The sequence below is a fragment of the Aegilops tauschii genome, chromosome 4, assembly GCF_002575655.3.
Source record: "Aegilops tauschii subsp. strangulata cultivar AL8/78 chromosome 4, Aet v6.0, whole genome shotgun sequence".
In the NCBI taxonomy this organism is placed as follows: domain Eukaryota; kingdom Viridiplantae; phylum Streptophyta; class Magnoliopsida; order Poales; family Poaceae; genus Aegilops; species Aegilops tauschii.
In genome coordinates this window covers 335301580-335328383 of record NC_053038.3, presented here as the reverse complement: position 1 = coordinate 335328383, position 26804 = coordinate 335301580, and the positions used below count along the sequence as shown (strand labels likewise).

At 43.9% G+C, this 26804-nt stretch overlaps 3 protein-coding genes across 3 annotated transcripts; 2 read left to right on the top strand and 1 right to left on the bottom strand.

Annotated features, from left to right (window-relative positions):
• The first annotated feature begins 3 nt into the window (after positions 1-3).
• On the top strand, positions 4-5570 carry LOC109785910 (uncharacterized). The gene is made up of 12 exons (XM_073496687.1): positions 4-340; positions 427-567; positions 663-778; positions 1035-1189; positions 1881-1969; positions 2087-2621; positions 2818-2985; positions 3295-3464; positions 3596-3675; positions 3760-3868; positions 5096-5170; positions 5267-5570. The coding sequence occupies exons 1-12, from the start codon at positions 245-247 to the stop codon at positions 5396-5398; spliced, it is 1866 nt and encodes a 621-aa protein (XP_073352788.1). The 5' UTR covers positions 4-244; the 3' UTR covers positions 5399-5570.
• Positions 5571-9650: 4080 nt separating this feature from the next.
• Positions 9651-10848, top strand: LOC109785909 (pathogenesis-related protein 1). Its single transcript, XM_020344486.3, has 2 exons — positions 9651-9958; positions 10266-10848. The coding sequence occupies exons 1-2, from the start codon at positions 9772-9774 to the stop codon at positions 10559-10561; spliced, it is 483 nt and encodes a 160-aa protein (XP_020200075.1). The 5' UTR covers positions 9651-9771; the 3' UTR covers positions 10562-10848.
• A 358-nt stretch (positions 10849-11206) lies between these two features.
• Positions 11207-13116, bottom strand: LOC109785908 (probable pectinesterase/pectinesterase inhibitor 21). The gene has a single exon (XM_020344485.4). The coding sequence runs from the start codon at positions 13114-13116 to the stop codon at positions 11413-11415; it is 1704 nt and encodes a 567-aa protein (XP_020200074.3). The 3' UTR covers positions 11207-11412.
• Between the last annotated feature and the right edge of the window lie 13688 nt (positions 13117-26804).

Genomic DNA, 26804 nt, shown 5'->3' with positions numbered 1-26804 from the left:
CATGAAATAGCGAAACGGTTTGCTGTTTCTGTTAGGGTGGAAGGAAAACCCTAGCCCGTCCTCCTGGTCCGGCCTAGCCGCGTCCCACGCGCCACAAAGCGAAACCGACCGGGGTCGAGCCGAGATAGATAGGCTCCGACCACTCGCTCCCTCGAAACCCTTCCCTGCCGCGCCGCCGCATAAACCCCTCTTCTCCCTCCCCACCCGCCGCCGCCGCCGCGACGACCATCCGCCCAGCGCGGCCATGGCGCCGGCCCTCGCCCCGATTCGCGACCTCCTCACCTCCTTCAGCCCCTCCTCCGACTTCCTCGCCCTCTCGTCCGGCGACGGCCGCATCAAGGTGCGGAATCAAACGCCGCCCATCCACGCCGGAGCGGCTGGAGTTGCCGCTTCCTCTGTTAACCCGACGGTTTGCCTCTGTCGCAGGTATGGGACGCCGTGCGCAGCCACTTGCAGACGGAGTTCGCCGACATCCCCGCGGTGGAGGTCGGGGCGCTCCCCGAGACGAAGCGCGGCCACCTCGCCCTCGACTACACCTGCATGAAGTGGGTACAACTCTCCACCAAGGTGAGGAATCACTCCCATTTTTCGAGCTGTTGCTGTCTGGCGCTGTGCCATGTGTTCGTGTGCTGTGCGTCATTGGTCGTGTTTTTGCCTAGCAGAAGAAGCGAAAGGCTGGGAGTTCGCTGCTCGTGCTTGGGACGGGCAGTGGGGATGTCCTTGCGCTCGACGTTGCTGCGGGCCATTGGAAGTGGAGGATCAGCGACTGTCATCCTGGGTATGGCTGGTGGTTCAGTGCATTTGTGTCATGCTGGGAGGGGAACCTCGTTGTTCATTTGTGGAAACCGCATTTTCTTAGTACGAAATGTTCATAATACCATGCCAATTACGAAATTCCTTTTGACGCATTGTTTAAGCACATATCCGCAGCTGTAATCTTGGCTTTGTTTGCTATTTCCTGTTGGGGTTAATCTCTGCAGAGCTTAGGCTCAGATGTGTTCACTTATGTCGGTGTGTGTTTCGTATTTGTTCAGGGGTGTGACAGCAGTGGCATACTCGAGACATGGGCGGAGTGTGTATACAGCAGGCGCTGATGGCATGGTCTGTAAGATTGATGTCTCAGATGGATCTGTTGCAGGGAAATTCAAATCTTCCTCCAAGGCAATATCTGCGTTGGCAGTTTCATCAGGTATCTCTTCTTGATTTATATCTATTTTCAGTGTTTCACTACTCTCTATGTTGCTAAATCATCCATGTCTTGCTTTTTCATCTGCACCATGGATGTTTTTGCATCTGTCTTATGATTTCTCCTTCAGACATAGTTTAACTGCTCTGACTTACCCTTACAACAGTAAATAGTTGATGATCGTAATGACCTTTATATTCAACAAACAGATATTGACCATCTTTTATCCATGTTATCATGTTGGCGCCCTCATGTTGTTGGCCATGTCATGGCCTAGAATCTCTAAATGATCTCCACAGTTTGCTTTCCAAACTATAATGGTAATGATCTGTTCGAAGTAGAGATGGAAATGCAACACACCTATTATCTACCAGACACATGGATCCATTTAAAGAAAATCCCACTGTCCTGAAAAATGCCGCTTTTACTTGTTTATAATCCTTTTTTGTGAAATCTGAACTTTATCTATCTGTTTATATGATATATGCGCAAATGTATGCTATTGTTAACATTATATGTATCCTTTGAGCTAAGGGCCTTTTAGTATATAATATCTGTCTGTATGTATATTAATCTTATGCTGCAATGAGGCATGCATGCCCATTTTGTTTTGCTTGTATCTGCTCTCCTTCATACCAATCATTTCCACCCCAGTTCAAAGAAATGAAATGCACTTTGTATTTGATCTTATCAGATGGAACAGTTTTGGCAACAGCAGCTGGTCAGTTGAGGACCTTTGACGCTTCTGACAACAAAAAAATTCAAAAATTCTCTGGGCATCCGGTGAGTTTGTCTTGTATGCCCTCCTGTACTGTGATCCTCTTCTGAATTTGTTATCTTTTCAATTGTATTGCTTTTTCTAAGTGCACACCTGTTGCTATTGACTACATGAACATTTAGGTGTCTGTGAGAAACATGATTTTTAGTAACAATGGCAAATATGTTCTGTCATCTGGAGTTGGGGAACGCTATGTTGCCATTTGGAAGTTGGGCAGTGGTAAAAGTCAGAGTTCAAGCTGTATACTCTCTATGGAACACCCAGCAATCTTTGTGGACTGCATGTGTTCAGGTACTAATGCTACTGAAGGAGAAATAGATGTGTTGGCTATCTCTGAGGTTGGTATCTGCTATTTCTGGTCTGGGAATAACATGGATGACTTGCGCAATAAGAAGCCTACTAAGATTGCCTTGTCCGAGTACTCCCTTTCAAGAACGAATCAGGATTTCACGATATTTGCCGCAAAACTTCAAGGAATAGATGGACCTAATTCGGCTCATGTCCTTCTGGCATATGGATCCGTGGTGAAACCATCTTTCGATAAGCTGCTGGTTTGTTATGGTAAGGATGTTAATTTGGGTGTATCTGAAGATGGAGTTCTCTTACCTACAGTTCAACCCACCATGCACCAGAAAGGTCAATCTGCTAAAACAAAAGGTATGCTAATGCTCATCAGTTATGGTGGTAATTCACCTTATGTGTTATTTATTTATATGAATATCCGAATGGGTCAACCATTCAAACCCTGTTTACAAATGGGGATTTTGGTAGGAGCTTTATTGTTACCGCCTTCATTTGAGAAGGTTATTATTAATGGCGAATCTTGGGCTGAACTTTGTCTGTTTTTTTGTAGTAACTATCACTGCTCTAGACCGTGCAAATGCGGAAGATGCCATTCTTCCTCTTCCGAAGCTTCATACACAAGAGAAGAAAAGGAAACATGGTGTAACAAAACCGAGTGGCGTCAAACTTGCGATTGATAGTGACCTTGGTACCACTTCAAGGTTGACTGAGAAAAGAGGTAAATTATCTCTTGCCATGTCTTCTCTTCTGCAAGTGATGAAACACAACCAACAGTTGGAGTCTACATAAACTATGAACTGCAGGGGCATAACCTTGTTGTGTTCTCCACGTGGGACGATGTAGCAACTAATTCTGTGACAACTTGAGTAATGTATTGCTATTTATTAGCATATTCGAATTTTATACTACTTTTTTGTAGGGAGAACCAGGATGTGCCTGTTATATTTATTATTCCGAATCATTTATTTTCAGAATGTTCTAGTATACAGCTTGGTCACATCACTAAAATACCATTTTCCTTATTTAGTTCCGGTGCAAAGAATTGAAAACGACAGCATATGCATTGAAGATCTGATGAGGAAATATGGCGTCATTGATCAGAGTCTCGTCGGCCATCCTGACATGGCCACTAAAATCTTATCAGATATGTTTAGTAGCAGTGGCATAACAATTGACGCTAATTTACCCAGCAAGAAGGTTTGTGGTAACTCAGTTTCAGCTTAAAGTTCTATCACTGTTTGCATCTTTACTATGTACGTGTAGCTATCGAAGTTAATTCGTTGATGTGAAGGGGTACAATTTTGATGTTGTGTTCTGTTGTTCAATAGATTCGAGCACATCTAAGATCTTTAAAGCCTGGAGATGCTTGCAAGCTTCTAGAGAATTTAGTATGTGCATGGAGATCAAGGTGCTCTGCATCCATGTCTTTCACCACTGCACATTTTCACCACCGTTTATTCTGTGTTGGTTGCTGATATGTATCTCTCGACAGATCTGGTAGCGCTGAGCTTGTTTTGCGTTGGATATACTGCTTACTAGTAATTCATGGTCGTTTTATCCCCTCGGAGAAATCAAGAAAACTAATTAGCGACCTGGAGAAGGTACTATTTCTTCTTACCACTTAGCAGTACTAGTTGGAGCTTGTTGCATTGCATAACTTGCATATATATATATATATATATATATATATATATATATATATATATATATATATATATACTGTTTGTTTCTCCCATGAGCTTTGTAGATCATTCGAAACATACCCCCTCCAATAGGAGGGGTGACATTGTCTAGATTTGTAGTTTAGGTATGTGAAAATCATATGTGTTTTGTTTCATTTTTCTTGATATAAGACTTCTTGAGTTTCCAAATAGATGATAACAAACTATTGTGGTTAAATTGGCATCTTAATGAGTTGCAAAGGTTCATGTACTTATGTGTACTGTATTATGGAGTACTACTAGTATTGTTCTTGTTATGGAGAAGGGTTGTGCTATAGCGACTGACATGTTTGGTACTCCCTCCGTCCGGAAATACTTGTCACCAAAATGGATAAAAGGCGATGTATCTAGACGTATTTTAGTTCTAGATACATCCTTTTTTGTTCATTTTGATGATAAGTATTTTCGGATGGAGGGAGTATTAGATAATGCACAACGCATGTATGCACTGGCCACTGCACCATGTTCAGAATGTTCGTGATGTAACTGTTATTGTAGTTTCCTGGCAACCTCTTTGAGAAAGATGTATCAATGGTGGCGAGAACTCACCTGCTGCAATTGAACACACTGTGCACATTCAAATTGGCCTACAGGAAACCTCTATTAGTGAAAAAGCCCACATGCAAACTCTCGATTGTAACCTTCTATAGTCAGTGTGAAGAGCAGTCTGGAAGGTGAAACACATTATTGTGCTGATGATATTTGCCCCTACACTTGTATAGCTTAGATCTCGAATTTTCATGTCATCTTTGCAAGATGGATTTTCATTTAGGATCTCAAGTTGTATCTGTAGTAGTGTAGTTGGCAGTGACAAGTTATACTTCGGCTTCACATTGAGCAGATGATTGTAGAGTTAAAGATAAATCTGGGAGATGGTAGTTAAACTAGTAAATACTGCTGCCATGTGTTTTTGCTTCCTAATCTATTTGGGAGAGAAATGCAACATCAGTGCCTTACCTTATTTGGATCACATGATTAATTTGAATAAGCTACCAACCAATGTGGTTAAAGTTGATATGCCAACTACGGGACAGTCTTTGTCTGCTGGATGTTTGGCCATGAATTGGCATGCCACTAATCTAAGCAAAACTGATCTTTCTTTTGCAGATGTGTGCAGAAAGATACACAGCAACTGAAGATTTACTGAAGCTTTCTGGTCGTCTTCGGCTGATAATGGCACAGGTTTTCATCCATTTACAAGGCTGAAAATAAGTTAATAGTTAGTCCTACTGCTACAGTTATCAATTATTAAGTTATTATGTGTTTCACTTTCCTTAGGTTGACAAGGATGTGAAAGATGTATCGGCGAAGGCCGCAGTCCAATCTGATGAAGAGGAAGAAGATGAAATTGATGAAATGGATGGTGAAGACGTGGATTTGTCTGAAAATAGTGACGATGATGCTGAGTAGAATCGCCGCATTGTTGGCATGTCTCCAAGAGACTTTTCGACTTTGTGTACGGTCAAGATGTATTTTTCAAGCTTAGAGCCCATAGTCGAGTTTGTAAAACCGCGCAACGACGGAAGGTTGCACTAATTTTGACAACAGGAGGTAATATTTGAAGGGCATTTTTGTATGGAAACTTATCCTATCTATGCATCCGAGAGACTTTGCGCATCCATCCATCTGAATTGCAGGAGCAACATCGAAACAGTGATTAATTTGCAGTTTTTTTTTTGCGATGAGTAACATCACCGGAGTCGTAGAACTTGCGCTCGATGTTTAGTTTGGTGCTAAAACTTTAAAAATACGGATTTGTGGTCATCCAACTTGCGTTCTAGTGCAAATACGGTCACGTTGCTCATATTCAGACGTATCCCGTGCTTATGTGGCACGCCAGCATGGTTGTGGCCCACTGTTAGTGACTGAAACAGCTTAGCGCGTTTTTTCCTATGCAGAAGCACCCTCGCTCTGTACTTAATTTATTTAACTGAGCATAAGCCCCTCTATGGGTCCCACTTGTCAGCATGAGTGAAGGGAGAGAGTAGAATAAAAAGTGCACACGCACAAATTTGAACTCCAAACCTCAGGTACATGCATGCACAAGCAAACCACTGCACCGACTACATATTCCTGACTATAAAGAGGCACGCCTGATTTTATATTAGATGCATTTTTTAGCTAAATTCCCCTTTTTCCTGGGTTCGACCAGTAAAAGCTGGATCCAGGAAAACCTCATCTTTTTTCGCCAAAAATGTTCAACTTAAAAAAAACGTGTCAAAATGTATAATGCATAACCCAAAACATACAAAACGTTGTCGTGAGCGAGAATTTTTTCGACTCCATTTTTTCTGAGAATGGCCAGAAAAATCAGGTTTCCAAATATCTTGGCAGTTCCAGTTTTTTATCGACCAAAATTTCTAAATGAGTTTTGAATTCAAATATTTTAACGTCTAAATATATTTAGTTTATAAAAAACAAAGTGATTCCTGTTACATTGGCCAGCTCGACTCCTCTCTTATATAGAAGTTCGCATGTTTAATTCATTGTTACAGTTCGAGACCATTTTTATAAATGAGCATGAATAAAGAAAAAATATATTTCACAATACAGGGGATAGAAACATGGACCTGCCACTAAGCTAACTATGTGATTACTAGTAAATTGCACATGCTATGCACGTTATACTTCTTAAGTGAATAAGAAAGTGACGTGAATGAGAACTTCTACGGAGTGAACATTTTCTTTTGTTCGGTATGAGACGAACAATCAAGTCTTTTTATATTGTATTAAAAATAACATTTAATCATTTGCTCATATTTGTAACCACGTTGGGGTATGTGTGAGTCTATATTCCTTTTGTGATGTAGGGGGAATGGACACATTTTTTTTGAAAAATCATTACAAGTCCAATGATTCGATTGATGGATAATGTGGTCCGTAGGCAAACTGTCAAATGCATGGTAGTTTGATATCATTTTATCGATCTCACATTTTTGTAATCTATGTATGCTAATATTCACAAGAAAACAAATTGATATGATTAAATAGTCACGTTTTCAGTTTGACAACAACAAAATGGCATGTCTCTACAACAACCGTATTAGTTATTTTTCTTTGTGTGAGCTATCGTAGGAGTAGTTTATTTACAAAGCTATTGTTGTAGATAATGTCAGCGTGTACATTGGTTGTACGGTAGGCCGTAATGTCTCCATTTACACAAGATCTTGGGAGGTGTATGACCATGTCGGTCTCCCAGCTCACAAGCCCAATTCACGTGTACTAATCGCAGATAGCGGAACTTTCTTGTTGACGTGATGTACCTGTCCAGAAGTGTCCAGCGGCTTCAACACAGAAGTTCGCACGCGGGAAGGCATGATGGCGAATCCAATCATTTTCAACCATCTGATCTGTTGAGTAGCGTTCTGATGAGTGGTGGATAGCAATCATAACTTGCAAATAAACGGCTTGGATCTATCCAGTGGGAATTTGGTGGGATGCTGCAGTGGACTTCCAAGTTCAAAAAATTATGTGTACTATGTAGTGGTATAGATATGATATTGTATGCATGCGAAAGTTATTATATTTGACATATTTCCTGTCGTTTAAATTCAAAATTTTCGGGCGATATCAATTTTTCCGGGGACCAATTGGTTATCGAAAATTCGGTCCGAGAGAAAAAGAACATGAATACGAGTAGTTGTCATGGACAATATATAAAATTTGGTGTTTCTCTTTATAGACACTGATAGATGCTTAGTGTAGCGGTTAGCTCATGTGCTTTCCACGCTCGAGGTTGAGAGATCGCCATCATTTTTTATTATATTTGATGGCTTTATGCGCAATTAAATAAATTGTGAGGGGGTTCTCTATGAAAAAATCGGTCTGCTATGTCACCTAACGCCTTGTGCACACCCAACCACTGACAGATGGGCCTCCACCAGTCTGGCACGCCATGTGGATAGGCCATGCGGCTGGATACGAAAGGAAGCACCGTATTTGCACGCAGGGACAAGTTATGTGACCACAAATCCGTATTTTAAAAGTTTTAGCACCAAACTGAACATTGAGCGCAAGTTTTTTTTTAAACGAAAGCAAAAGATTTGCCTCTTTAATTAAATAAGAGAGAGAATAGTTTAGAGTTTTTTACAATGCACTCACAAATGCGGTATGGCAGTTACTCGGACACTATTATGTTCCCTAGTTTCTTTGCGCCGGCGGTCACCCATAGTTTTGCATCTTCTAAAATGTTGGTAAGAAGAATCGTCGGCGGTGCGCTTTTGTGGCGGAAAACGCGGGCGTTTCTCTCGTTCCAAATTACCCAAGAAACGAGCATGGTGAGGGAGGCCATTGCGTCTCGGTTAGGAATATTATTGTCGGTTCTTTTTTGCCACCACGCGTTGACGGTTTCATCCAAGTGCCACTCGGAGGTGTCCATGTGTGCAAGTCCAAGCTGCTCTATGATCAATCTCCAAAGCCTAAGCGTGTAGCGACACTTGAAGAAGAAATGTGTCCCCGTTTCTTGTTCCCTCTTGCAAAGCGGGCAAAGGCCACAGTTTTGCCAACCACGCTTCTCCAGACGATCGGCTGTCCAAATCCTATCTTGCAAGGCCAACCAAGCAAAGAATTTAATCTTCGGAGGTGCCCAAGCCTTCCAAACCATACGGTCCAAGGGGGATAGGGTCAAGCCAAGAAACTGAGCCTTGTAGGCGGAGCTCGCCGTGTATATCCCGTCATTCGCATGCTTCCAAATGATATCATCTTCCGCTTGCATATCAAGGCGGAAGTCATGCAAGAGCATCCAAAGGTTAAAGAATTCCGAGATGTGGTTGACAGAGATAGTGGTGCCTTGCTTTATTTTGAGGATCCAAGCATTCTCCTTGAGAGCCTCGCGCACCCTTCAATTCTTTCTTGTCGAGGCCTCAAAAATTAGCGGTGCAATGTCCTTGGGCATACGACCAAGAAGCCAAGGGGAGTCCAAAAAGGCGTTTTGGCGCCATCCCCGACGGTAATAGTCGTAGATGCATAGAAGAACTCACGGTCCTCTACGATGCAGGGGTTGCCAAGGCCAACCCAAAGTTTTCTGGGCTCCTTCCATTCAAACCATAGCCATCGTAACCGCAAGGCCCTTGCGAACTTTTCGGTATTGAGCACTCCAAGGCCACCGTACTCCTTTGGTCTGCAAATCGCATTCCAGTTGACCTTACATTTGGCTCTTTATGACTCCCAATAATATTACCTCTTAATTTGCAGTTAAACGTCCGCCGGAATCCTAAGTCACTGCGTACTAGTACAAGAGAGTTCACACAGAACATGCATGCCAGATCGTAGTTCTACATGTAAACACGCGAGGTTGCATGTCACTGATGGTCGCCGCCGGTGGACGCGCTGTGTGTCGTCGTCGCTCGCGTTGGTGTTAATTCGTTCTAACCACACCAACCCCCACTATCTATCTCTTGCTTTGACTAGGAGTCCGTCATTCTTCTTCTTTAACTAAACATTCTGGAACAATTTGCCCACGCAGTCCGTGGTGCCAATTGGACAACACATTGTTCGCCGTTAACTAAATATATATTGAGAAAGGGCGAGCTTTCAGACCCTGCAATGATAAAAGCTCAGCCGACCGACGGTGCCATCCAATTTGGAAAAACTCGACCCTGGCTTGGTGCCTTCACCAGCCCCCACTACTCACCACACCTATCCGTTCAAGCTTCACCAACCCCCGCCTTGGAGCCTCTATTTATAGCGCTCACTTCCGCTCTCCAGGAAACCAAGCAGCTCTAAGCCATTACAACTACAGCTCAACACATCATTTGCACCGGTCGTCCTTGATCATCACAGCAATGGCCTCCACCGACAGCTGGACCCACGAGATCGAATCGCCGGTGGCCGCAGCGCGCCTCTTCCGCGCCGGCGTCATGGACTGGCACACACTGGCCCCTAAGCTCGCACCGCACATCGTCGCCAGCGCCCACCCTGTTGAGGGCGAAGGCGGCATCGGCAGCGTCAGGCAGTTCAACTTCACCTCAGGTACCACACGTCACGCACAATTTTTTTGGGTCTGCCTATGTCACATCTAGATGTGAGATATTATCTCACATCTAACTTCCTCACCCTTAAAATCCATGGGAGACTTTAAAAAAAATCAAGGATGAGTGAGTGGAAGACTTTAAAAAAATCAAGGGTGAGTGAGTTAGATGTGAGATAATATTTCACATCTAGATGTGAAATAGCAAACCCGATTTTCTTTTTGAAACGGAACGTCACGCACAATTCATGTCAGCTCCAGTCTGGTACACATCCTGGGTCAAAGCATAACACACAGTTGATCTTGCAGCCATGCCCTTCAGCCTCATGAAAGAGAGGCTCGAGTTCATCGACGCCGACAAGTGCGAGTGCAAGTCCACCCTCATCGAGGGCGGCGGCATCGGCACCGCCATCGAGACGACCACCTCGCACATCAAGGTGGAGCCGGCGGCCAACGGTGGGAGCGTCGTTAAGGTGGAGTCGACCTACAAGCTGCTGCCGGGCGTGGAGGTAAACGATGAGATCACCAAGGCCAAGGAGTCTGTCACGGCCATCTTCAAGGCCGCCGAGGCCTACCTCGTCGCCAACCCGGACGCCTACAACTGAACCAGCTGAGAGGGAACACATATGGTTATGATTATGATTATGCTGGCCCTGGTATGATTTTTGTGTGCTTTTTTCCTGATCTAATAAAGCCGCTCCAATCGCAAGTAGTGACGCGGGAGCACTGAGCAGAGTGTGGACTTGACAAGTTAAAAAGGTCGTGTATTCAGTATTTGTAACTATCAAAGGGTGCCATGCTGTTGTTTGATGATGTTGTTGCTTGCTTATGTATCTTCCTCATGGTTTTGCCCGGAATAAAAGGAAATATTTGTTTGCTTTACTGAACATAATTTCGTTTGCTCTCTTCAAATAGGAAGCGACAATGTGTTGGCATTTTTCAATTTGGCATCACCTTTTTTCTGGCAAGTGCATCTATTTATTCCCTTGTTGGCGAGGATCCAGGTCCAAGTTTGGCTCATTTACAAGTCGGTGTTCTCTCTGCTAATGAAATGAATGGCAGCAACAGCTGGATCTTAAAAAAAAGTCGGTGTTTGAAAAGAAAATCAGGAAGCTGGATCTTTTAAAAAAAGTCGGTGTTCGAAGGAGTACAATTTAGCACTGCAAGACGTCTAGATAGATAAACACAAGCAAAAAGATCAACATGTGGTAATTAAACTGTCTTAAATCCTGTTCTATTTGAGTCGTAAGTTGTCCAATTGTGAGCATGGGTGTCCGAAAGAGCAGTGTACACGCACATACATTCTACATTCTACATTGACATGCATCTCACATATACTGTACGACGATACACAGATGATATACATCAACAACAGTGTACGTACAACCGATCCTCTATCCATAAAATTAACAACCCTTGTCCACAATCCATCTTCATCCTCGACCCCGAAAGAACGCTAGCTTGGCTCAGTGTCAGTGTGGGCGGCCTGCTCCTGCGGCAGCAACCCCGGGATGAAGGGCACGCCGTACTTGGAGATCCAGAGCTTCCCCTGGATGAACCTCTCGACGGTGTACTTCTCTTGCGCCTGCCGGTAGGTGACGTGCTTGACGCCCTTCCACGTGACGCGATTGCTCATGTCGGCCCCCGGCCCCCGGTTGTCCACCTCGGCGTAGTAGCAGGTGCTGAGCGCGAAGTCGCCGAGCCACGGCAGCCACCCCTGCGGGTCGATGAGGTCGCCGATCTCCGACTGGATGTAGAGGGTGCGGGAGTGCTCCTTCCACGGCCGCCCCAGGAACGTCCGGAGCCTGCCGATGTGGTCCTTGAACTCCGGGTGCGGCTCGATGGTGCAGTTGTGGATGACGATGCCGCCGGCGGAGTGCCTCTCCTTGCGCCCCTGCGCCGTGATGATGTTCTGCTGGTTCTCCATGCACTTGCGCACCTGGAGGACGCAGTTCTGGAACACCACCTGCGCGTTGCCGAAGATGAAGTCGATGGTGCCGCTCACGGTGCAGTCGCGGTAGTACTGCCGGCTGGTGTGCGTGTACAGCGTGTCCTGGTACCCGTCGAACTGGCACTCGTAGAACACCGACTGGTCGCTCTGCACCCTCAGCGCCACGGCCTGGTGGTTCTTGGCGCCCGCCGTGTTCTCCACCGTGATCCCGCGCATGAAGAAGCCGTTGCCGATCGCCTCCATGGTGGCCGTGTCCTTGGTGGTGATGTTCATCATGAAGTTCTTGTCCCCCGTGATGACCGTCTTGCCGGCCCCGTCGCCGATCATGACGAGGTTCGTCACGTTGCGCGCCACGGAGACGTACTCCTTGTACGTGCCCTCCTTGACGTGCATCACGAACGTGTCCTCGCTCTTGAGCGGCACCTTGGCCAGCGCCTCGTTGATGGTCTTGTAGTCGCCGCTGCCGTCCGCCGCCACCGTCATGTCCGGCTTGAAGTCGGGCTCGCTGGGAGACACCTCCAGCAGCCTCCGCTTGGCGTCCGACATCCACCTGGGCGCGCCGTCGTGCCCGAGCAGCCGCCGGCTGAAGATGGACAGGTCCAGGTTGGCGATGGTGTCCCCGAACTCGTCCACGATGGACAGGATGTTCTCCGTCAGCTCCTGGGAGACGTTAAGCGCCTTGCGCATCTTGGCGGAGGCGTCGGTCGTGGTGTTGGCGAAGCCGTCAATGCAGGTCTCCTGGTACGTGAGCGCGGAGGTGAGCCACGTCTTGAGGTCGTCCATGGCGTGCTTGAAGTTGGTCATCTCGAAGCCGCCGAGCTGGTCGAAGGTGGTCTTGAGGTCGTCGATGGCATAGTGGAGCATCTCCTTGCAGTTCTTGAGCGCGCCCGACGTGCGTGGGTCATGTTTGAGCTCGTTGAGCAGGCTGGACTCCTGCACGGCCTTCTCGATCCGCTCCGAGGTGGCCTTGAAGATGGCCTTGGCCAGCTCCGTCGTGGTCGTCGCATTGCCGGCCGTCTCCCCCAGCGTCTTCTCGCACGCCGCCTTGTAGTCCACGGGCTGGCAGAAGGACTTGATCGACTTGATCGACGTCGTCAGCTCCGTGCTGTCCTCCTCATTTTTAGCTTCTTTGAAGGACACGACGCAGACGGCAGCGACGACCGCCACCACCAGGACGGTGGACGCGCCGATTATGGCGCCTTTGCTCATGGTTTACGACGATCAACACCTCCCGATCAGTTGATACAATTATACAATCAAATGGGAGGTGTTTAGGAGGTTTGAGCCCCTCAACCAATGGAAGGGGTCTACTTTATTTCTTACAAGTTGGACTAAATAGGAGCCGGAGATGAGGATTCGTCATTTTATAAGCGCGTGCTAATTTGGGACAAGCCCGAGAATGAGGGTTGCGCATGGGCCTTGAGCTCGCAAACAAGCCGAGGTTACAGGACAGCCGTACGAGGAGGACGAGCCTCTTCTTGTGTTCATCGTGCGTTTCTGGCGTTCAATTGCGCGGCGACTATATCCAGCTTGAGCAATGCCACACTTAGGAAAGAAGTTAACGTAATGTTACGTGATTAGGTAGTTGATAAATTTTGGTTGGTGTTAGGCAGAGGCGGGGCCCACCCCCACTGAAAATGGGGGGGGGGGGGGGGGGGGGGGGGGGATAGAATTAGGAAGGAAGGTTTACGTAGCCTCTTTGTACGTGTAGAATTATTGATCAGCTTAGCGCGAGTGCTTCTTTCGTCTCGACCTTCAGTACCACGCGCTAAGCTGGATCAATAATCCTACACCCCCTAGCCCTGTAGCGCCCCCCCCCCACCCACCTCCTCTGCCTGCCTTTTGGGCCGGCCCATGTGGGCCGCGAGGTCCCCCAGTTTTTTATATTTCTTTTTCTGTTTTTATTCTTCAAATTTTAATTTCTTCTTCATCACCGTTTTTATTATTTGTTTTCTTTCTCTTTCTTTGAACATTTTTTTAAAATCTTGAACATTTTTTGTTCACTAAATTCAAAAAATATTAATGAAATTCAAAACTTATTCATAAAATACAAAAAAGATTCTGCATAATTTTAGAAAATGTTCATCCAGTTTTCAAAAATTTCATCCGATTTTTCAAAAAAAGTGATCTAGAATTAAGAATGTATTCATCAAGTTCAAAAACTGAAGAATGTTCATCTAATTCAAAAATTGTTCATCTTACTCAAAGTTTGGTTCAACGTCAATTTTTAAAATGTTCATCAAATTCAAAAAGTTTTCATCCATTTTTCAGAAATGTCATCCAATTTTTTAAGAAAATGTTCTTGATAAGAATTTGTTCATAAATTTCAAAAAATGTTCGTCAAATTCACAATTTGTTCATCTGATAAAAAAAGGTCATCGTTATCAAAATTCATGGACATTTTTTCAAATTCATCAACATTATTCAAATTGAGCTACGTTTTTGGCTCCACGAGCATTTTTGAAGTTCGCATATTTTTCAAATTTTGGAATGTTTTTGAAATCCTGAATCATAAAAAAACGAAATAAGAAGGAAACAAGAAAATAGGGGGCCTCCCCGCTGCAGCTCATGGGCCCGCCCAAAATGGGCACGCGTCCGCTGCCTGGCATGTGCTATGCCATATAGGGTGTGTTTGGTAGAGTGCTGGAGGGTGCATGAGCACAAAAGTACCCTTCTCGAGCCATTTTTGGGTGTTTGGCACGCTGCACGGAGCCGCCTCAACATGCACGAGCTCAGCCTAAATACTTTCTTTTTTAGGGAACCCAAATACCCTCTTAGCATGCACGAAGAGAGAACACCCAACAGTCGTTCGCTGGTTAGCATGCATGAACGAAGCGAGCGATAACGTGTTTCAAAAAATATTTAGAACTTCTAAAATAATTTAATTTACAGAAAATGTTAAAATACAAAAAAAATCAAGATTTTCAAAATTTGTTAAAGTTTTAAAAATGTCCAGATTTTCTACAAAATATATCAAATTTTATTTAAATTTTCAAAAAATGATCGACTTAAAAAATTGATTTTTCCCAAAAAATTCAGAATTTTCCTAAATTAATTTTCCAGAAAATTTTCATATTTTCATATTTTTTTATATTATAAAAAGATTGAACTTTCAAATTTTTAGCACTGGTCACTCCCCAGCATGCCATTTTGGGCCATCCCATGTGCGTCGCGCTTGATTTTTAATTTATTCTTTTCTTTTCGGATTTTCTCTATTTTAGTTAATTTGGGATTTCAAAATTTTCTGAAATTTCTTTTAAAAATTAAAATAAAAACATGTGCAGGACATCAAAAAGTATTCGTGGTTTCAAAAAATATTCCTGATTTTCCAAAAAAATGTTATGAAATTGAAAAAATAAATTGTGAATCAAAAATGGTTATGAAATTGAAAAAACAATTGTGAATCAAAAACTGGTATGAATTTTGAAAAATATTCCCTGATACAATAAATATCCATACATTTCTAAATATTCATCAAAACAAAAATATGTTCTTTAATTACAAAAACTGTTCTACCAATTTCAGAAAAATGTGCCTCTATTGGAAAATTTTCACCGATCTAAAAAATGGTTCATGGGATAAAAAAAGTGTTCACAATTTCAAGAAATGTTTGCAAATTTATAAAAATGTTTGTCATTTCCAAAAAAAATCGCGACTTGGAGAAAAATGTTCACAAATTTGAAAAACTTTCACATGTTGACGAGTAAAAATATGTTCAAGATTTTAAAAAAGCGTTCGTGATTTGAGAAAATATGTTCACAAAATTGAGAAATGGTCAGAAAGGAGAAAAATAAAAGGAAAATGAAAATAGGAAAGAAGAAGAAAAATACAACAGAATAGAAAAGAAAAAAGAAAATAAAAAATAACGTAAAAAGAAAAAGAAAGAAAAATAAAAAACAGAGGAAAAAACGGCTTCAGATTAGATTCTACAACCTTCCCAAAACTGATGGAGAAGGAGCCCGAAATGGGATGGCGCAAAAGAAAATCAGATCCTGTAAGGGGTAGGGGCTAGGTCGCTAACGAACGACCTACCTGTCAAATAGGAGACGCAAACTGAAGGCCGGCCCATTTTCAGCGCAATGTAGCGGCCCCCGCAATGTAGCTACTAGGCCGGCCCATGTTCACCTTTTTTTTTCACTGGGTTCCTTTGTTCGAGTTCGCTGGTTTGCTAGCCTCGCTTGGTGGGTTGGTTGTTGAATGGTTTAGTCTAGTTTTATCCGGGAATTTTTGTTTCTTTTTTACTTGTTTTTCTTTCTTTATTCTTTGTTTTATACATGTTTTCTCCTGTTTTCTTTGCTTATTCATTGATTTTCTTAGTTTCTTTCTTGATTTTCACTTGTTTTTTGTTTTTCTTTCTTTTTTATTTATTTTTTATTTCCTTTTGCCTTTCTTTCTTTATTCTGATTTTTATTACTTTTTGGGTTTTCTTTGTTTTTCTTATTTTTTTATTTTCAGTCTTTGAAGTGATTTGCTAGTTTATATATTTTATTTTTCTTTCTTTTTGGTTTTATTGGGTTTCTTCTTTTTTTACTTTGTGTTTGGCCGCTTTTGATTGGTTCTTTTTTGTTCACCATATGTTAACTTTTTCGTGAGTACATAGTAAAAAAATTGTATATTTTTATAAACACTTAATATTTTTGAAACACATGATAATTTTTTTGAGAGCTTATATTTTCATTATTACTTTACATACAAATTGTATATTTTTGGTATATATCTAATACATGTTCCGAATACAGGTTTGAAATTATTTAAATACAAGGTTAACATTTTTCGAATACATGGTCAACAGTTTTCCAATAGACATTAAAAAAATTAAAATGCTCGATTAACATTTTTTTCTATATACATATAACATTTTTTCAAGTGCTTGATTATCAATTTTTAAATACAAATTAACATTTTTTCAATTGCTTGATTAATATCTTCTAAATACACGATCAACTGGTTTTACACACATTGTATATTTTTTGTATACATTTTTATTATACATGAGATGTCGTGGATATAATCCTAACAATACTACATGGTTTTTGAAGACTATCGTTACACTTAACGATATCCTAAGATCCGAAAACATGATCACAAACAACACTTGAGGTTGTCTTAGAGGCGAGACTATGAGTCAGGTTTTACTGTTTATCATCTTGCATATGAGTTTTCCACTAAATCAGAAGTTCCGCCGCCGCAAGCCTCTGTAGCCACAAGAAATCAATCTAGGCCCTCTCTGGCACCCTGCTGGAGGGGGCCATCATCACCGGAGGCCATGGAGGAGGATCCCAGAGGGGCCATCATCGCCATGAAGGCCAAGGACCTGAGGGAGAACCTCTCCCCATCTAGGGGGGGAGGCCATGGAGGAGGAAGCACAAGGGGGAGAACCTCTCCTCCTCTCTCTTGGTGGCACCGGAGTGCCATCGAGAGGGGAATCGTCGCCGCGGTGATCGTCTTCATCAACATCACCACCACCATCACCATCCTCATCTCTTTTACGCGGTCCACTCTCCCGCACCCCGCTGTAATCCCTACTTGAACATGGTGCTTTATGCCACATATTATGATCCAATGATGTGTTGCCATCCTATGATGTTTTGAGTAGATATCCTTTGTCTTTGGGTTGATTGATGATCTAGATTGGTAGGAATTGTATGTTTTATTTTGGTGCTGTCCTATGGTGCCCTCCGTGTCGCGCAAGCGTGAGGGATTCCCGCTGTAGGGTGTTGCAATACGTTCATGATTCGCTTATAGTGGGTTGGTGAGTGCCTGAAACACAAACCCGAGTAAGGGGGTTGTTGCGTATGGGAATAAAGAGGACTTGATGCTTTAATGCTATGGTTGGGTTTTACCTTAATGATCTTTAGTAGTTGCGGATGCTTGCTAGAGTTCCAATCATAAGTGCATATGATCCAAGTAGAGAAAGTATGTTAGCTTATGCCTCTCCCTCATATGAAATTGCAATGACGACTACCGGTCTTGTTAACAATTGCCTAGGACAATTCCGCACACCGATCCATCATTATTCCACACTCGCTATTTATAATATATTCTAACTTTATGATAACAACACCTACTTTTATATTTTAGCTCTCCGATACCATGCAAAGTTATCCTCTTCATACCCACAATGTAGTTTTAGTTCTCGTTTCTAGTTGGAAGCAAACGTTCGGTGTACATAGAGTCGTATCAGTGGCAGATAGGACTTGAGAGAATATTGATCTTACCTTTAGCTCCTTGTGGGTTCGACACTCCATACTTATCACTTCCACCATTGGGAATTGCTACGATGATTCCCTGCACTTGGGGATTATCAAGCTCTTTTCTGGCGCCGTTGCCGGGGAGTAATAGCGTGGGGTTGATATTCTCGTGTGTGCTTGCTTGCTTTCTTCACTAAGTAGATTTTGTTTTTCCTTTTTGTTTATGTTTAGTTGTGGGTGAAACATACAAAAAAAATTTAAGAATGAAAATACCAAAAAAAAATTTACTTGCCTCTCATGCCTAAAAAGTTTTTCAAAAAGAGAAGTGATTGGAAAGTTTTGCATTGAAGAAGTGAGGGTCGACCTTGAGCACTTGTGTTCATGCTCACGGAAACAATGTAGAATTTTTCATGAAAGTTTCTCTATAAATAATTATCCCCTTGTATATATCCATTGTATTATAAAAATAATATGCCAAGTTTTGGTTTTAGGATGATTAGATCGCTTGTTTACTATGTGCAGAACAAAAACAGAAACTTTGGCTGTAGCGCATGATTTTACATTTTTTACTGGAAAGTCAAATGGGTCTGAAACGTTTTTCACATTACTTCTGTACAAATTGTTCAAATTGTCAAATTTATTTCATAATTTTTGGAGTTACAGAAGTTTGCTAAACCTCCAGATTACTACAGACTGTCTTGTTTTTGACAGATTCTGTTTTGCGTGTGTTGTTTGCTTATTTTGATCAATCTATGGCTAGTATCGGGGGGTATGAACCATAAAGAAGTTGGAATACAGTAGGTTTAACACCAATATAAATAAAGAATGAGTTCATTACAGTACCTTAAAGTGGTAGTTTGCTTTATTACACTAACGGATCTCACAAAAATTTTGTTAAAGTTTTGTGTGGATGAAGTGTTTGAAGATCGAGGAACTATCAATATGAGAAGAATAAAGAGAGGCAAGAGTTCAAGCTTGGGGATGACCAAGGCACCCCAAGTAAATATTTTAAAGGATACTCAAGCATCTAAGCTTGAGGATGCCCCGGTTGGCATCCCATCTTTCTTCTTCAGCAAATATCGATATACCTTGGTTTTTGTTTTGTTCACATGATTTGTGTCCTTTGTGTTTTTGTTTTTCCTTTACGAACCATGCTAGCATGAGATAGCCCTTCATTGATTTATAGAATACTTCATGTGCTTCACTTATATCTTTTAAGTATGATCTTATAGAATTGCCCTTTGTGCTTCACTTAAATCTTTTGAGTATGGTTTTATAGAATGTTTCGTGTGCTTCACTTACATATTTTGAGCTTGGATATTGGTTAGTCTATATTAATTGTGGAATGCTCCATGAACTTCACTTATATCTTTTGGAGTATGAATAATACTATCATCTAAGGTGGGTTTGGAAGAGTGTCGACTTTAGGAATTAGTGATCCCACTATTCTGAATGAGAAGAATTTTGCTTATGTGAAGAGTAGAAAAATTTCTATGCTTATAGATCATGAAAAGAATGCTCTATGTGATGGTTATATTGTTGAATTCATTCATGATGCTACTGAAAATTATGATGATGGAGGAATATATGCCTGTAGGAGTTGCAATAATATCAAGTTTCCTCTCTATGTGCTTAAAGTTTTGAAGTTATACTTGTTTTGCCTTCCTATGCTAGTTGATTCTTGTTCCTATAAATTATGTGAAAGGATCGATATAGTTGACTGGAGGGGGGGTGAATAGGCAACTAACAATTTTTAGCTTTTCTTTACCAATTTAAAGTTTGCATCAAAGTAGGTTGTCTAGATATGCAACTAGGTGAGCAACCTATATGATGCAACAAAAATAAGCACACAAGCAAGCAAGAGATATAGCACAAATAAGCTTGCACAAGTAAAGGCACGAGATAACCAAGAGTGGAGCCGGTGAATACGAGGATGTGTTACCGAAGTTCCTTTCCTTTGAAGGGAAGTACGTCTCCGTTGGAGCGGTGTGGAGGCACAATGCTCCCCAAGAAGCCACTAGGGCCACCGTATTCTCCTCACGCCCTCACACAATGCGAGATGCCGTGATTCCACTATTGGTGCCCTTGGAGGCGGCGACCGAACCTTTACAAACAAGGTTGGGGCAATCTCCATAACTTAATTGGAGGCTCCCAATGACACCATGAAGCTTCACCACAATGGACTATGGCTCCGTGGTGACCTCAACCGTCTAGGGTGCTCAAACACCCAAGAGTAACAAGATCCGCAAGGGATTAGTGGGGGGAAGTCAAATTTCTCTTGGTGGAAGTGTAGATCGGGGCCTTCTCAACCACTCCCGAGCAAATCAACAAGTTTGATTGGCTAGGGAGTGAGATCGGGCGAAAAAGGAGCTCGGAGCAACAATGGAGCTTAGGGTTGGAAGAGGTGGTCAACTAGAGGAAGAAGACACCCCTTTTATAGTCGAGAACTAAATCCAACCGTTATCCACCTAACCAGCTCGCGACTCGCGGAACTACCGCCCCTGACAAGCGGTACTACCGCACGGCCACACGGTACTACCGCGGGTGACCGCGGTACTACCGCTGCTACGGCAGGAACTAGGTCAAGCCTGAAGCACAGAGGCTGAGAGCAGTACTTCCGCAGGAGCGGTACTACCGCTCCCCCTTGCGGTACTACCGCAAGGCAGGAATGGCCTAGCCTGGGAAAGACGCGGATGAATAAAAATACATCCGTGCCTACTTCCGCTGAAAATCAAACGATGCAAAAATCCGACACGGTACTACAGCTGGAGGAGTGGTACTACCGCGTGGCGGATGAGCCAGGCCGCGCGCGGTACTACCGCGCACAAGGTGCGGTACTACCGCGGAGGCGCGGATGTAAAAAACTACATCCGCCCCTACTACCGCAATGTAGCGGCACTTGGCCTGGGGGCCACGGTACTACAGCTCCAGAGGAGCGGTTCTACCTGTTGGGGATCGTAGCAGAATTTTAAAATTTCCTACGCATCACCAAGATCCATCTATGGAGTATACTAGCAACGAGGGGAAAGGAGTGCATCTACATACCCTTGTAGATCGCGAGCGGAAGCGTTCTAGTGAACGGGGATGATGGAGTCGTACTCGCCGTGATCCAAATCACCGATGACCGAGTGCCGAACGGACGGCACCTCCGCGTTCAACACACGTACGGAGCAGCGACGTCTCCTCCTTCTTGATCCAGCAAGGGGGAAGGAGAGGTTGATGGAGATCCAGCAGCACGACGGCGTGGTGGTGGATGTAGCGGGGATCTCGGCAGGGCTTCGCCAAGCTTCTGCGAGAGGGAGAGGTGTTGCAGGGGGAGAGGGAGGCGCCAGGGGCTGTGGTGTTGCTGCCCTCCCTCCCCCCCACTATATATAGGACCCCTGGAGGGGGGGGCGCCGGCCCTGGGAGATCAGATCTCCAAGGGGGGGCGGCGGCCAAGGGGGAAGGGGGGTGGCTTCCCCCCAAGCCAAGTGGGGCGCCCCACCCCTAGGGTTTCCAACCCTAGGCGCAGGGGGAGGCCCAAGGGGGGCGCCCCAGCCCACTAAGGGCTGGTTCCCTTCCCACTTCAGCCCATGGGGCCCTCCGGGATAGGTGGCCCCACCCGGTGGACCCCCGGGACCCTTCCGGTGGTCCCGGTACAATACTGATAACCCCCGAAACTTTCCCGGTGGCCGAAACTGGACTTCCTATATATAATTCTTCACCTCCGGACCATTCCGGAACTCCTCGTGACGTCCGGGATCTCATCCGGGACTCCGAACAACTTTTGGGTTTCCGCATACTCATATCTCTACAACCCTAGCGTCACCGAACCTTAAGTGTGTAGACCCTACGGGTTCGGGAGACATGCAGACATGACCGAGACGCCTCTCCGATCAATAACCAGCAGCGGGATCTGGATACCCATGTTGGCTCCCACATGTTCCACGATGATCTCATCGGATGAACCACGATGTCGAGGATTCAATCAATCCCGTATACAATTCCCTTTGTCAATCGGTATGTTACTTGCCCGAGATTCGATCGTCGGTATCCCAATACCTTGTTCAATCTCGTTACCGGCAAGTCTCTTTACTCGTACCGCAATGCATGATCCCGTGACTAACTCCTTAGTCACATTGAGCTCATTATGATGATGCATTACCGAGTGGGCCCAGAGATACCTCTCCGTCATACGGAGTGACAAATCCCAGTCTCGATCCGTGTCAACCCAACAGACACTTTCAGAGATACCCGTAGTGTACCTTTATAGTCACCCAGTTACGTTGTGACGCTGGCACACCCAAAGAACTCCTACGGCATCCGGGAGTTACACGATCTCATGGTCTAAGGAAAAGATACTTGACATTGGAAAATCTCTAGCAAACGAACTACACGATCTTTGAGCTATGCTTAGGATTGGGTCTTGTCCATCACATCATTCTCCTAATGATGTGATCCCGTTATCAATGACATCCAATGTCCATAGTCAGGAAACCGTGACTATCTGTTGATCAACGAGCTAGTCAACTAGAGGCTTACTAGGGACACATTGTGGTCTATGTATTCACACATGTATTACGATTTCCGGATAACACAATTATAGCATGAACAATAGACAATTATCATGAACAAAGAAATATAATAATAACCATTTATTATTGCCTCTAGGGCATATTTCCAACAGTCTCCCACTTGCACTAGAGTCAATAATCTAGTTACATTGTGATGAATCGAACACCCATAGAGTTCTGGTGTTGATCATGTTTTGATCTAGGGAGAGGTTTAGTCAACGGATCTGCTACATTCAGGTCCGTATGTACTTTACAAATATCTATGTCTCAGTTTTGAACACTTTCACGAATGGAGTTGAAGCGACACTTGATATGCCTGGTCTTCCTGTGAAACCTGGGCTCCTTGGCAAGGGCAATAGCTCCAGTGTTGTCACAGAAGAGAGTCATCGGGCCCGACGCATTGGGAATCACCCCTAGGTCGGTAATGAACTCCTTTATCCAGACTGCTTCCTGTGCTGCCTCTGAGGCTGCCATGTACTCCGCTTCACATGTAGATCCCGCCACGACGCTTTGCTTGCAACTGCACCAGCTTACTGCCCCTCCATTCAAAATATACACGTATCCGGTTTGTGACTTGGAGTCATCCAGATCTGTGTCGAAGCTAGCGTCGACGTAACCCTTTACGACGAGCTCTTCGTCACCTCCATAAACGAGAAACATATCCTTAGTCCTTTTCAGGTACTTCAGGATATTCTTGACCACTGTCCAGTGTTCCATGCCGGGATTACTTTGGTACCTTCCTACCAAACTTACGGCAAGGTTTACATCAGGTCTGGTACACAACATGGCATACATTATAGACCCTATGGCCGAGGCATAGGGGATGACACTCATCTTTTCTCTATCTTCTGCCGTGGTCGGGCATTGAGCCGTGCTCAATTGCACACCTTGCAATACAGGCAAGAACCCCTTCTTGGACTGATCCATATTGGACTTCTTCAATATCTTGTCAAGGTATGTACTCTGTGAAAGACCAATGAGGCGTCTTGATATATCTCTATAGATCTTGATGCCTAATATATAAGCAGCTTCTCCAAGGTCCTTCATTGAAAAACACTTATTCAAATAGGCCTTTATACTTTCCAAGAATTCTATATCATTTCCCATCAATAGTATGTCATCCACATATAATATGAGAAATGCTACAGAGCTCCCACTCACTTTCTTGTAAACACAGGCTTCTCCATAAGTCTGTGTAAACCCAAACGCTTTGATCATCTCATCAAAGCGAATGTTCCAACTCCGAGATGCTTGCACCAGCCCATAGATTGAGCGTTGGAGCTTGCATACTTTGTTAGCATTCTTAGGATCGACAAAACCTTCCGGCTGCATCATATACAATTCTTCCTTAAGGAAGCCGTTAAGGAATGCCGTTTTGACGTCCATCTGCCATATCTCATAATCATAGTATGCGGCAATTGCTAACATGATTCGGACGGACTTCAGCTTCGCTATGGGTGAGAAAGTCTCATCGTAGTCAACCCCTTGAACTTGTCGATAACCCTTAGCGACAAGTCGAGCCTTATAGATGGTCACATTACCATCCGCGTCTGTCTTCTTCTTAAAGATCCATTTGTTTTCTATGGCTCGCCGATCATCGGGCAAGTCAGTCAAAGTCCATACTTCGTTTTCATACATGGATCCTATCTCGGATTGCATGGCTTCTAGCCATTTGTCGGAATCCGGGCCCGCCATCGCTTCTTCATAGTTCGAAGGTTCACCGTTGTCTAACAACATGATTTCCAGGACAGGGTTGCCGTACCACTCTGGTGCGGAATGTGTCCTTGTGGACCTTCGAAGTTCAGCAGTAACTTGATCCGAAGCTTCATGATCATCATCATTAACTTCCTCTCCAGTCGGTGTAGGCACCACAGGAACATCTTCCCGCGCTGTGCTACTTTCCGGTTCGGAAGGGATGACTATCACCTCATCAAGTTCCACTTTCCTCCCACTTAATTCTTTCGAGAGAAACTCTTTCTCCAGAAAGGACCAGTTCTTGGCAACAAAGATCTTGCCTTCGGATCTAAGGTAGAAGGTATACCCAATGGTTTCCTTAGGGTATCCTATGAAGACGCATTTCTCTGACTTGGGTTTGAGCTTTTCAGGTTGAAGTTTCTTGACATAAGCATCGCATCCCCAAACTTTTAGAAACGACAGCTTAGGTTTCTTCCCAAACCATAATTCATACGGTGTCGTCTCAACGGATTTCGACGGAGCCCTATTTAAAGTGAATGCGGCAGTCTCTAAAGCATAGCCCCAAAATGAGAGCGGTAGATCGGTAAGAGACATCATAGATCGCACCATATCCAATAGAGTGCGATTACGATGTTCGGACACACCATTTCGCTGAGGTGTTCCACGCGGCGTGAGTTGTGAAACTATTCCACATTTCCTTAAGTGTGTACCAAATTCGTGACTTAAATATTCTCCTCCACGATCTGATCGTAGGAACTTTATTTTTCTGTCACGTTGATTCTCAACCTCACTATGAAATTCCTTGAACTTTTCAAAGGTTTCAGACTTGTGTTTCATTAGGTAGACATACCCATATCTACTTAAATCATCAGTGAGAGTGAGAACATAACGATAGCCTCCGCGAGCCTCAACATTCATTGGACCGCACACATTGGTATGTATGATTTCCAATAAGTTGGTTGCTCGCTCCATTGTTCCGGAGAACGGAGTCTTGGTCATCTTACCCATGAGGCATGGTTCGCACGTGTCAAATGATTCGTAATCAAGAGACTCCAAAAGTCCATCTACATGGAGCTTCTTCATACGCTTGACACCAATGTGACCAAGGCGGCAGTGCCACAAGTATGTGGGACTATCGTTATCAACTTTACATCTTTTGGTATTCACACTATGAATATGTGTAACATCACGTTCGAGATTCATCAAGAATAAACCATTGACCAGCGGGGCATGACCATAAAACATATCTCTCATATAAATAGAACAACCATTATTCTCGGATTTAAATGAGTAGCCATCTCAAATTAAACGAGATCCAGATACAATGTTCATGCTCAAAGCTGGCACTAAATAACAATTATTGAGGTTTAAAACTAATCCCGTAGGTAAATGTAGAGGTAGCGTGCCGACGGCGATCACATCGACCTTGGAACCATTCCCGACGCGCATCGTCACCTCGTCCTTCGCCAGTCTCCGTTTATTCCGCAGCTCCTGTTTTGAGTTACAAATAAACCGCACCGGTATCAAATACCCAGGAGCTACTACGAGTACTGGTAAGGTACACATCAATTACATGTATATCACATATACCTTTGGTGTTGCTGGCCTTCTTGTCCGCTAAGTATTTGGGGCAGTTCCGCTTCCAGTGACCACTTCCCTTGCAATAAAAGCACTCAGTCTCAGGCTTGGGTCCATTCCTTGGCTTCTTCCCGGCAACTGGCTTACCGGGCACGACAACTCCCTTGCCGTCCTTCTTGAAGTTCTTCTTACCCTTGCCCTTCTTGAACTTAGTGGTTTTATTCACCATCAACATTTGATGTTCCTTTCTGATCTCCACCTCCGCTGATTTCAGCATTGAATATACCTCAGGAATGGTCTTTTCCATCCCTTGCATATTGAAGTTCATCACAAAGCTCTTGTAGCTCGGTGGAAGCGACTGAAGGATTCTGTCAATGACCGCGTCATCCGGGAGATTAACTCCCAGCTGAGACAAGCGGTTGTGTAACCCAGACATTCTGAGTATGTGCTCACTAACAGAACTATTTTCCTCCATTTTACAGCTGAAGAACTTGTCGGAGACTTCATATCTCTCGACCCGGGCATGAGCTTGGAAAACCATTTTCAGCTCTTCGAACATCTCATATGCTCCATGTTTCTCAAAACGCTTTTGGAGCCCCGGTTCTAAGCTGTAAAGCATGCCGCACTGAACGAGGGAGTAATCATCAGCACGTGATTGCCAAGCGTCCATAACGTCTTGGTTCTCTGGGATGGGTGCTTCACCTAGCGGTGCTTCTAGGACATAATCTTTCTTGGCAGCTATGAGGATGATCCTCAGGTTCCGGACCCAGTCCGTATAGTTGCTGCCATCATCTTTCAGCTTGGTTTTCTCTAGGAACGCGTTGAAGTTGAGGACAACGTGGGCCATTTGATCTACAAGACATATTGTAAAGATTTTAGA

Coding starts and splice junctions, on each gene's coding strand:
- LOC109785910 (XM_073496687.1), top strand. CDS start 245: ATGGCGCCGGCCCTCGCCCCGATTCGCGACCTCCTCACCTCCTTCAGC. Junction 341..426: donor CCGGCGACGGCCGCATCAAG/GTGCGGAATCAA, acceptor CCTCTGTCGCAG/GTATGGGACGCCGTGCGCAG. Junction 1,190..1,880: donor TGCGTTGGCAGTTTCATCAG/GTATCTCTTCTT, acceptor TGATCTTATCAG/ATGGAACAGTTTTGGCAACA.
- LOC109785909 (XM_020344486.3), top strand. CDS start 9,772: ATGGCCTCCACCGACAGCTGGACCCACGAGATCGAATCGCCGGTGGCC. Junction 9,959..10,265: donor GCAGTTCAACTTCACCTCAG/GTACCACACGTC, acceptor TTGATCTTGCAG/CCATGCCCTTCAGCCTCATG.
- LOC109785908 (XM_020344485.4), bottom strand. CDS start 13,116: ATGAGCAAAGGCGCCATAATCGGCGCGTCCACCGTCCTGGTGGTGGCG.